This window comes from Delphinus delphis, chromosome X (assembly GCF_949987515.2).
Source record: "Delphinus delphis chromosome X, mDelDel1.2, whole genome shotgun sequence".
In the NCBI taxonomy this organism is placed as follows: domain Eukaryota; kingdom Metazoa; phylum Chordata; class Mammalia; order Artiodactyla; family Delphinidae; genus Delphinus; species Delphinus delphis.
In genome coordinates, this window is record NC_082704.1 from 82,332,125 (window position 1) to 82,344,473 (window position 12,349).

The 12,349-nt window shown below is 44.7% G+C and overlaps 1 protein-coding gene across 1 annotated transcript in view; it reads left to right on the forward strand.

Moving 5' to 3' along the window:
- Window positions 1–5,564: 5,564 nt before the first annotated feature.
- Window positions 5,565–12,349, forward strand: part of SMC1A (structural maintenance of chromosomes 1A) — a 33,932-nt gene continuing 27,147 nt past the window's right edge. Inside the window, exons 1-3 of the mRNA XM_060002702.1 lie at window positions 5,565–5,742; window positions 11,058–11,246; window positions 11,365–11,477. Of these exons, the coding sequence (XP_059858685.1) occupies window positions 5,634–5,742; window positions 11,058–11,246; window positions 11,365–11,477 (411 nt within the window). The 5' untranslated portion in view covers window positions 5,565–5,633. The remainder of the gene's footprint in view (window positions 5,743–11,057; window positions 11,247–11,364; window positions 11,478–12,349) is intronic.

Genomic DNA, 12,349 nt, shown 5'->3' on the forward strand with positions numbered 1-12,349 from the left:
CTGTTCCCACCTCAGGGCCTTTGTACACCATGTTCCTTTGTTTGGAACACCATTCTTCAACTCCTTGTATAACTAGTTCCAGTCTCTCTCTCTCTCTCTCTCTTTTAACCATTTTGTAACTAAAATATTTGATGTATACAGGAGAATATATATATAAGCCATATGTAAGTTAGGAAGCATGATAAAAGAGACCCATGAACCAACTCCCCAACTTAAGAAATAGTGAATGATCAATACTATTGAAGGGTCTTATGTCTCTCCTCCCTCATCCTTACCCTAAGAGATAACCACTATCCAAAATGTTACCATTCCCTTACTAATATGCATCAATGTACTATGTGTGCGTAACTCCCTGAACAATATTTTAAAACATTTTCTTGTCTCAGAATTTTATGGAATATCACACAGTATGCATTCTTCTGCATCTTGCTTTTTTCACCCATGTTCATTCTATCATTTAACAAATATTTATGGAGTACCTACTGTCAGATGATCCTTTAAGCATTTGGGAGACATCAAGGAGCAAAAGTGACAAAAATCTGAGTCCTTGTGAAAGTTACTTTCTAGTGGGGAGTACATTAAATAGTTTGTAAGAAGATAATAAGTGCTTCAGGAAAAAATATAGAGCAGGATAAAGGGAATTGGAAGTGCCAAGGAAGTGGGGGGCGTGTTGCAATTTTAAATATGGACATCAGGGGAGGCATAACTGAGAAGGTAATATTTGAGCAAATACTTGAAGAAGGTGAGAGAGTCTCCTATGCAGATAACTAGGAGAGCACTGCAGGCCGAGGGAACAAGTGCAAAGGCCTTAAGGTGGACAGAAGAGGCACACGTTCAAGGGGACAGCAGGGAGGCAAGGAGGAGTGGGAAATGACATTAGAGAGATTGGGTGGGGGGGTGCAGAGCATGTAGGACTTTATAGACCATTGTAAAGGCTGCGGCTTCTACTCTGAGAGAAATGGGCAGCCATTGGAGGATTTTGAGCAGTGGGAGTGATGTGTCCTGTCTTTGATTTTTAAAGGATCTTTCTGGCTGCTCTGTTAAGAAGAGACTGGAGGGGAGGGGAGGCAAGACTAGAGGCAGGGAGACCAGACAGGAGGCTATTACAGTCGTTCAGGCAAGAGATGATGATGACTCACACCAGGTTGTTAGCAGTGGATGTAGCAAGAAGTGGTCAGATTCTGGATATATTTTGAAGGCAGAGCCAACAGAACTTCCTGATGGGTTGGATGTGCTGTGAGAGAGCAGTGTTAAGAATGACTTGAAGGATTTTGGCTGGGGCAGTCAGAGGAGTTGCTATCAACTGAATAGTCTGTGTGGGGAGAACAGAATGGGATGAGGATCTGGAGATCAGTTTCGAAGTGTTGAGTTTGAGAGGTCGATTAGATACCCACTGATAGCATACATATAGTATGGTAAATTTTGTTATTGTTCAAAAAGATTTGCTGTTGGGAATTCCCTGGTGGTCCAGTGGTTAGGACTCTGTGCTTCCACTGCACGGGACACAGGTTAGATCCCTTGTTCCCTCGTTGGGAATTAAGATCCCAGAAGCCCCATGTGGCCAAAAAAAAAAAAAAAATTGCTGTTCCTCCTTACAGAAGGATTCTATATCCTTATCTTATTGTCCTCAAGGTTAGCCACATGATCTGCTTTGCCCTCTGCAATGTGAGAATTGACATGTGCCATTCCCAAGCAGAACTAAGAGCCATTACATTATAGCCACTTTCTCTCTTCACTCTCTGCTGTGGGACCGGCAATGTCCCAGGTGAGCGCTGCCCCTTCAGCCTCAGTCCTGGAGTGATGACAGAGCAGAGATGTAGCCAACCCACAGTGGACAAGAAGCAGGAGTGAGAAATCTTTGTTTTTATGAACTGCTGAGACTTAAAAAAACATTTTTTAAGAGTTTATCTGAGCAAAAAACAAACCGGGCAGTGCCAAACCAGAAGTGGTTAAGAAGAGTTCAGGGAAAGATCTTTAAAGAGAAGAGATGGAAAGCAAGGAAATTATTTGATTGGCTATAGCTGAAGCGCTTGCTTTATTTGAGAAAGCCTAGGTGGCTGTTTGGATTGGTTGTCCTTAGGTTTTTTTTTTTTAAACAGTTTTTAAAAAATAATTTTATTATTCTGCTTCTGTATAGCAAGACCTTACCTAACTGGAATTTAGTTAACCAGCAACCTCACCCACCCATAATATAGCTTGAAACTAAAAATAAACAAAAATAGATCACTTAAGGCTTTCTCAGGGCCTGTGTCAGAAACAATTTGTTCTTATGTAGCACATATTTTTACTAAGCTTTATATAGCCTATGATTGTCTTTTTTTAATTGTCATCACAGTTAACATTTACTGAGTATTTACTGTAAACATGCAATTATAAGCATGTTGTATTAGTAACTCATTTATTAGGTTGCACCATAGAAAAATGCTGATATTTGACTATTTTTGACCTACTAGTATTCTTCTTAATATTTCTATGAAGTAGATATTATTTTTTTTCACAACTCACACACACACACGTTTAAACAGTTTTTTAAAGGTTACTTTCCATTTACAGTTATCACAAAATATTGGCTATATTCCCCATGTTGTACAATACATCCTTGTGCCTATCTTACACCCAGTAGTTTGTACCTCCCACTCTCTCACCCCTATATTGCCCCTACCCCTCACTGGTAACCACTAGTTTGTTCTCAATGTCTGTAAGTCTGCTTCTTTTATGTCATATTTACTAGTTTGTTGTATTTATTAGCTTCCACATATAGCTGCTGAGATTTTGAGGTTGTTTGTCACCTCAGCATAATTTAGCCCATCCTGACTGATATAAGGAATTTAAAGCTATGAGGCAGTGAGAGATCTCTAAGGGACTGTAGATAGTTAAGAATGCCTCAGGGGAGACAGGGAGAGGAGGAGCCAGCACTGGAGGCTAAGGAGTGGCCAGTGAGGTGGGAGAAAAAATGGGAATGCCTGAGAAGCCAAGTGAAGAAAGTGCTTTTGGGAGGAGAGAGTGGGCAACCGATGATGGGTTAAGTAAGATGAAGACTGAGAACTGACTAATTTGAAGGGGAGGGTTGCTGATGACCTTGATTAGAACATTTTTGGTGGGGCCTGACTGAACTGGGTTCAAGAGAGACTAGGACTCTAGTCAAACAACCCAGCAGCACAAACAACCCAGTTTATTTATTTTTTAATTGCAAGAGGAAAAGAGAAAGAACTTGTAGATTAAAAGAGACATATATACAGGTGGAAAAGTTTCCCTAGCATATACCTAGGAGCGGAAGTGCTGGATCATAGGGCATAAGCCTATTTAAACTTTACGAGATAATGTTGTTTTCCAAGGAGATTGTACCAATTTATACTTTCACTATAGTGTATAAAAACTCTAGCCACTCCACATCCTCAGCAACACTGGATATTACAGACTTTTTAATTTTTGCCAACTTGTGGGTATAAAATTATAATTATCAGTTTTAATTGGAATTTTCCTTATTGCTAATGAGGTTGCAACATCTTTTCATGTGTGTTTTGTCCATTTTTCTTTCTCTTCTGTGAAGTGCCCATTCGTATCTTTTGCTCATTAAAAAAAATCAGTTTGTCCTTCTCCTATTAATTTTAGGAGTTCCTTTTGTATTCTACACACTAATCATTTCTTAGTTTACCTGTGGCAAATATCTCCAATTTGTCGCTTGTCTTTTCACTTTATTATTATTTTATAATAATTTTATGGTAACAGTTGATACACACAAAAGAATATGGTTAACACATGTAAGTTATGAAGTATAACAACAAAATGAACACCTGTGAACCCTCCACAGAACCCAGAAAATAGAACAGTATCAATACTTTAGAAGCTTTCTGTGTGCACTTACCATCTTTTCACTTTATGTTGTAATTTGGAGGAATTTGAATGTAGTCAAATTTACCAATCTTTTCCTTTAAGCTCAAAAGTTTTTATTATTTAAGAAATCCCCTGAGGTCATAAAGATATTCTCCTATATATTCTTCTAAAATTTCTAAAGTTTTGCTTTTCTCATTTAAGTTTTTAATCTATTTGGGAATTGCATTTTGTATATGGTGTGAGAAGTAGGGATCCAATTTGATTTTTTTCCCCCCAAGCTCCATTTCATCTTAAATGGAACAGTAGTTCCTGTCAATTATATGAGATTGCTGTCCTTTGGTCATTTTATCCCCTCAGCCTGATCATGACTGTTTCTCCCAACTAAACTTCATTTACTAGATTGCATCAACCAAGCTTTCTCACTTTCCTGGACTTGTCCTAAGACTTTAAGACTCTTCCCAGCCTCCAGACATCATTTAAAAAATAGTTACAGGAATGGCTGTGGCAGCCACCAGACCCTTTTCATGTCTAAGTCTAAGCACCAATGCCAGCCTACTCATTCCATCTGTCACCACAATATAAGGTCACACTGAAGGGGAAGATTCCACAGACAGCCTCTTGGACTGCTAAGGCCATGGCTTAGTAAAAAGCAGGTATAAAGTGATGGGGGATGAGGGGATGGAGGAGAGGGATAGAAACATGGGAAACAGAGGGGAAGGGACAGAAAGGGCAGAGTCAGGGGCAGAGGCAGAAGAGAGGAAGGAGGGCAACAGGGCGGTTGATAGGGGTGGAGGGCAGAGAGAGAAGAGGAAGGGAGGAAGCAAGGGACGGCAGAGGGGGATGGAGAGGAGGGAATGAGATGGGGGTGAGGCATGGAGAGAGGGAGATGAAGTGGGGAGAAGGGAAGAAGGATAGAGGTGGAGAGCATTGGCTTAGGGACCCTGACTCCCAGGGGTTCACACAAAATATCTTTCTCAGCAAGGAGTCCCAATTTTGAAGCTCCAGGTTGGGTCTAGCATCAGGTCCAAGACTATAGCAGCTATAGCGGCAGTCTCTGAACTCTGCTTGGAGAAACAGGAGGGAGGCGGGGGATAGGGACAGTACCTCTGGCCATAGTTTTCCCCAGCCCGTATCCCAGTCGCTCCAGAGTATCCTCATCTCCATCCACGCCCCATCCCCCTTCACACCCCATCCCACCTATAACCCCACCCCACTCCACTTCCAACCCTACTCCACTCTCAGCAAGATCTGAACTCTAACACGGAATCCTCCCGCTGGCCCCTCCTTCTTGTACAGCCCTCCGCTCCCTGGGGTCCTTCCAATTCCCGACCCCGTTCTTGTTTGAGCCTTCCCGCCGGCCAGGCAAAAGCCGCAGCCGAGCTCCCACCTTCCTCTTGCCCTGGAGGGCATAATCCTGCTGTGACTCCTGGCTTGTCTCCGCAAGGATCTGCTCCTTCAGGTTTCCCTCATCCCAACAGCTGCAGATTCCTCCCGGCCCCGCCTGCCTCCTCCAAGACTATGTTGGGTGTAGCGGCGGTTTGCGTTGCCGTGCGACGAGAAAGTGGGGAGGAGCCCAAACGCCTGTCGTAACCTCGCGCCCTGGCAACGGATCTAGAAAACCTCCACGTCAGCCCGAAGGCCCCGCCCGCGCCGGAAGCCGAAAATCCCGTTAGGCCTGGACTTATTATCGCGAGGTTTGCCGTCCGCCCGGCCTGCACTGCGGTGTTTCCCGCGCGGGCTATCCCAGTTCGCGGGCGTACGGCGCGGCCTTTCTAACAGCCGCCGGCGCCGCCACGGTCATGGGTTTCCTGAAGCTGATTGAGATCGAGAACTTTAAGTCGTACAAGGGTCGGCAGATTATCGGACCATTTCAGAGGTTCACCGCCATCATTGGACCCAATGGCTCTGGTGAGATAAACCCGGCTGCGGCCCTGCTTAACGTCCCAGCCTGGACTCCCCTATCCGGCTGCACAGTAGTACAAACCAGCCTGTGCAGCCTGAAATGTCGCGAACCCTAACAGGTTCCTTGCCCTCCTGAGGGGTTCGACCTGGACCCGCTTTTCCCGCTCGGGTGCTCTGACGCGAACCTCTTCCCCAGGTGTCAGTTGCCCGCTCTTTGTGCGACCCCCTTCCCGGCCCGAGTGGTACGGGCCGAAGTGTACGTTACCCCGCCCACTGCCCCCTGCAGCCAAAAGTGGCGCGTCCGGAGCCGGCTGCCAGTCGCTGGCCACGCAGTTCCTCCCCGGAGCAGCTGCATCCGGCCTCCACGCATTGTTTGAACCCCCCGGCAGATGTAGGACCGCTCGTGGCCCTCCCGTAGCTTCCGGGCCAAACGGTGTACTTCTGCTTCATCCCAGTGCCCCCTCCCGCCTCGCGTTGGTACACTCCAATTCCTTTTTTTTTTCTTTCTTTTAAAAACTCTTCTCTGGAGGCGGCACTTTTGAATTTCGGACTCCGTGCTCGCGTCTCCGGAGTGCTTGGGGTCTCGACTCCCCGGCCTCAACTGAGAGGTCGGGATGCCTCGAATTCGAGGCATGCCTTTCTTACCACTGAAACCATCAAAAGTCAGAACTCATTCGCTCGTCAAATTTATTGAATGCTTACAGCTTTATAAGGAGTTATTCAGTCAAGGTGCTGTGGAAACAGCGGAGAACAGAATAAGCCATGCTTTCGGAGAACTTACATTCCAGAGGGGAAAGACGATAATAAAGGAGGAAATAAGTTATTTTTCGGCTGTGATAAGTGCTGTGCAGGATTGATGTGATACAGTGATGTGATAGAGTGACTTGGATGGCTTTTTAGGAAGAGTGGTCATTAGTTAACAATACTGTATTGTATATTTTGTATGTTTTAAAGTAGAGCTTAAAAAAGTCACAAGAAAAAAATTAACTGTGAGGTGATGGATGCTAACTAAACTTATTGTGGCAACCATTTTGCAATATATACAAATACAGAATCATGTTGTACACCTGAAAGTAATACAGTGTTGTATGTCAGTTATATCTTGTTAAAACTGGGAGAAAAAATAAAAAGAAAGAAAAAGGAAGGAAAGGAGGAAAGAAAGGGTAGTCAGATAAGGCCTCTATTTCATATCTAAATTCCCCATCTCTAAATTATACACCATGGAGTCCTCCCATCTACGGACATTAGAGGTCTGTTTGGAATCCTGCTGTGTTCCTTCACCTCAGAGGTGTTCCAGCGAAATCACTTTCTAGCCTGAGGGGCTGCTCTTGCTGAAGTAGCTGTAACTGATGACCTTCCCTGGAGTCTTGCCTAGATATGGCTCTCTTTTAAGCAGGGTTTCTCAACAGCAGCACTGTTGACATTTCCAGTGAGATAATGCTTTGCTGTGGGGTCCGTGCTTGTAGGATGTTTAGTAGCATCCTTGGCTTTTACCCACTAGGATGTTTAGTGGCATTGTAAGGTGTAGGATGTTTAGTGGCATCCTTGGCTTTTACCCACTAGGTGACAGTAGCAACCCCACCCCCACCCCCTTCAGGTGTGACAATCAAAAATGTCTACAGGGCTTCCCTGGTGGCGCAGTGGTTGAGAGTACACCTGCTGATGCAGGGGAGACCGGTTCGTGCCCCCGGTCCGGGAAGATCCCACATGCTGCGGAGCGGCTAGGCCCATGAGCCATGGCCGCTGAGCCTGCGCGTCCCTAGCCTGTGCTCCGCAACGGGAGAGGCCACAACAGTGAGAGGCCTGCGTACCGCAAAAAAAAAAAAAAAAATGTCTACAGATATTACCAGATGTCCCCAGGGGGGAGGGGCAAAATCACTCCACCCTCTCCCACCTCATTTGAGAACTACTGGCCTAGACGGCTAATGCTTGGGGTTCCACTGCAGTTTCTTAGGATTTTGGTGTGGTGGCCCCTGTGGAAAGAGCTGAGATGCACCTCTTGGCATTCAGTCTCCTCAACATGGGTAAATTTGTATACCCAGGTATTCCGAAAAGGCCCTTGGTCTGACTGGCCCTCCCGTACCCTGTGTTTTTTTTTTTTGACAGGCAAGAAGTAGATTTATAGGATGCTTGTGAGGGATACAAGTGGGAAGGTGAGGGAGCTCTGCTCCAAGGATTAAGTTGAGCTACATTTTTATAATCAAAAAAAAGTGGGGGAGGGGGAAGAGACCGCCTTCTTCCTCATTCTTCGAGTAGATGTCAGGCTTACATCCGACCCCATTCTTCAGTGCCCAGCTCCACAAAGCATTCTTTGGTTCCCCTCAGTGAATTTCTCTCTGCCACATAGTAGACACTTGCTACATGTTAACGTTTATTCTGTTTTGTATCTTCATCACTGGTCTATGGAGTGCCCCAAAGAAGACATTCCTTGAAACATTATATCGTTGTTCAGGTCATAATGCTTGTTATAAAAATGTTTACAATATTGAATGATTGTGAGTAGGGAGGCCTTTGGTTGTGAGATGTTCTTGCCATCCTTGGAGAGCATGGGAGAAGCCCAAAAGTTGGAAATGGGTGCCTAAAAGGCTGACTCCTGGTCAGCATGATGTGCTAGTCCTGCTGTGATGAGGGAGACTAAGCTAAGAGTCCAGACCTGGTTAGGATAGGATTGCCATTTATTGAGCATTCACTGTGTGGCAAGTACTTTATTTATTAGGACACTTTACATTTAAATTCTCACAGTGACCCTAGGAGGGAGATACCATTATCTTTGTTTTATAGATGAGAAGACCCAGGCACAAAGAGTTGTGATCACTTGCACACTTGATTCTCAGAGCCAGGATCAGAACCTGTGCCTGTCATACCTGTGCTCCTGCCACTCCCACAGAGAACTATGTGCCAACCATTGTTTTAGATGCTTTTACCCATGAGTCTTGGTTTTTCAGATTTTCCAGGTGAGGGAAAGGAAGGTCAGCTAAGAAGTGGTGAAACTAAGATTAGAACCTGGTCTGTTGGACTAGAACCCAAGCTCTTTTTTTTTTTTTAATTTTATTTATTTATTTATTTATTTTTGGCTGTGTTGGGTCTTCGTTTCTGTGCGTGGGCTTTCTCTAGTTGTGGCGAGCGGGGGCCACTCTTAATCACGGTGCGCGGGCCTCTCTTGTTGTGGAGCACAAGCTCCAGACGCACAGGCTCAGTAGTTGTGGCTCACGGGCCTAGTTGCTCCGCGGCATGTGGGATCTTCCCAGACCAGGGCTCGAACCCGTGTCCCCTGCATTGGCAGGCAGATTCTCAACCACTGCGCCACCAGGGAAGCCCCTAGAACCCAAGCTCTTAATCACTGTCTTGTACTGCCTCTGTGGAAGGACCTGGGCTGCCATTTTTATAGTTGGGTAGAAGGGTTTTAGAAATCAGGTCCTCAGTTCAAGGTCAGATAGCATGTTGGGGGGAATCTTGAGATAGAATTTATAGAGATTAAACTATTCCCTAACCCCAACCCCAGTCTAAATTTTTTTTAATATATTTTTTTCTGAGTCTAAAATAGAGAAGGTAAAAACTGTGACTCCACTACTGAAAAGATAATCATGTTTAATGTTAAAAACCTTATTTATTTGAATAGTGAATATATGCACATGGTATAAAATTCAGAAAATTCCAAAGGATGTACAGTAAAAAAGAAGATTCTCTCCCTTCCCTGACTTGTTACCTATTTTCTTTCCCAGAAATGATCACTGTTATACTGTTTATATTTTTATGCCTTTCCCTCTCCCCAAGTTTTTTATTTTTATTTTTTGGCTGCATTGGGTCTTAGTTGTGGCATGCAGGATCTTTCGTTGCAGTGTGCAGGCTCTTCGTTGTGGTGTGTGGGCTTCTCTCTAGTTGAGGCGTGTGGGCTCATTAGTTGCAGTGCGTGGGCTCTCTAGTTGTGGCATGCGGGCTTAGTTGCCCGCGGCATGTGGGATCTTAGTTCCCCTACCAGGGATCAAACTGGCATCCCCTGCATTGCAAGACGGATTCTTAACCACTGGACCACCAGGGAAGTCCCCCCAAGTTTTGATTATGAAACTTTTCAAACTTACACCTGTGTTTTACTTAATCATTTGAAAGTAAATTGCAGACATAATGACGTTTTACCCCTAAAGGATTCAGCATTCATCTACTAAGTTCACTCTTCTCCTGTTTACCAGTATACCATTATCATACCTGAGAGAATTAATTTCCTCATGTCATCAGTTATCCAGTTTATATTCAAGCTTCCCAAATTGCTCCCCAAAATGTCTTTTTGGGATTTTTTTGGAACCAGAATCCAATCAAAGTTTGTGTGCTGCCTTTGCTTGTCTCAGTAATCTCTGTATCCTGGAATGGTTCTCCCTAAAAGACATTGACTTTTCAAAAAGACCAGACCAGTTGTCTTGTAGAATATCCCACATTCTGTGTTTGTCTTAAGGTTTCTTCATGGTGTCATTTACCATGTTTCTCTAACTACTGTATTTCTTATAAACTGGAAGGTAGGTCTAAACGTTTGTTTAGATTCAGGTCAAATATTTTTGGTAAGATACTTCATAGGTGATGCTGTCTGCTTCATGTATCACTATAGGAATATGCCTTTTTAAAAAAAATTATGTTAAAATACACATAACATAAAATTTACCATTTTAACCATTTTTGAGTGTACAGTTCAGTAGTGTTAAATATATTCATATTTTTGTGCATCCAATCTTCTGAACTTTTTCATCTTGCAAAACTGAGACTATGCTCATCAAATAACAGCTCTGCATTTTCCCCCTTCCCTCAGCCCCTGTGTGTTTTTTTGTTTTGTGTGTTTTTTTTTTTAAACTTGGTTGAGATCAAACTATGTTGAGTTTTGTATCATGCTTGTTTCTCCTGTTGTGGGTATTTTCCCATGTCATCAAAGGTTGTAGAGGGACTTCCCTGGCTAATACTCCACACTTCCAATGCAGGGGGCGTGGGTTCGATCCCTGGTTGGGGAACTAAGATCCCACAGGCTGCACGGCATGGCCAAAAAAAAAAAAAAAAGTTGTAGAATGATTTATTCTGTGAATATACCATTTCCTTAGATGGGGTTCTAGTTTTTGGCTGCTGTAAGTGGTAACTGCAAAGGAGCTGTTTTTCTAAGCCTTTGATCCAGGGCTTTGGTCAGGCCTAGCCTTTACAGGGGCAAAGCAGTATTTTGTCCTCCTGTTAGTCTGTGCACTGAGTGATTAGGGAACATTTATGTTCTTGTCAATGTCTCCTTTATTCCTTTTCCTCTCCCCTTCTTCCTGACTTCCCCTCCTCTACTTTGTCCTGTCCTCCCTTAGGTAAGTCAAATCTCATGGATGCCATCAGCTTTGTGTTGGGTGAGAAAACCAGCAACCTGCGGGTAAAGACCCTGAGGGACCTGATCCATGGAGCTCCTGTGGGCAAGCCAGCTGCCAACCGGGCCTTTGTCAGCATGGTCTACTCTGAGGAGGGTGCTGAGGACCGCACCTTTGCCCGTGTCATTGTTGGTAGGTGAGGCTGGCCAGAGGTTCTCCTTGGGTCCACGGGCATCGGGGGGTGGCTAGACTAGTTTGTTGGGGTAGGAGGGAGGCCTAACCCTCGGCTGACTCATGCATTGTCTTGTAGGGGGTTCCTCTGAGTACAAGATCAACAACAAAGTGGTCCAGCTACATGAGTACAGTGAGGAATTAGAGAAGTTGGGCATTCTTATCAAAGCTCGTAACTTCCTCGTCTTCCAGGTGGGCATTTTTAACAATTATTGGCTACCTGCTTTTTGTTCTATTCCCCACTGGACCTGCTCCATCTCTGGCTTCATCATCTCTCCCCTGAACTAATGTAACAGCTTCCTCACTGTGCTTCCCGACTCCAGTCTTGCCCCTTCCTGTTCATCCCCTAGGCCAGGATCATCTTATGGGAGCACAAATATGTTTCTTTCCCTCCTCTCCTTAAAACATTTCAGTGATTTCTCATTGCCTTCTGATGGCAGTTCTCAAATTGTAGTCTCCAGATCGGCATCAACTGGGGACATGTTAGAAATGCACATTCTCAGGCCCTACCCCAGACCTATAGGGGCAGAGACTATGGGGTGGGGCCCAGCAATTTGTGTTTTCCCAGGCTCTCCAGGTTATTATGATGCACACTAAAGTTTGAGAACCATTGCCTTAGCATGAAATCCAACTCCTGTCATTCATGAAACACCACCCTTTGGTTCTTGCTTACCTCACTAGCCTCATATGCCATTACTCTTCCCTTCTAGCCCTGCCCTCCAGCCTAATTAAGGCTTTTACAGTTCCCCAAATTCACCTGCTTTCTTTAGCCTGCAGGCCTTTGCAATATTAATTTTCCTCTACGTGAAATAACCTCATCTCTCTTACTTTCTTTTTTTTATAAATTTATTTATTTATTTTTGGCTGTGTTGGGTCTTCGTTTCTGTGCGAGGGCTTTCTCTAGTTGCAGCGAGCGGGGGCCGCTCTTCATCGCGGTGCGCGGGCCTCTCACCATTGCGGCCTCTCACCATTGCGGCCTCTCGTTGCGGAGCACAGGCTCCAGACGCGCAGGCTCAGTACTTGTGGCTCATGGGCCTAGCTGCTCCGCGGCATGTGGGATCCTC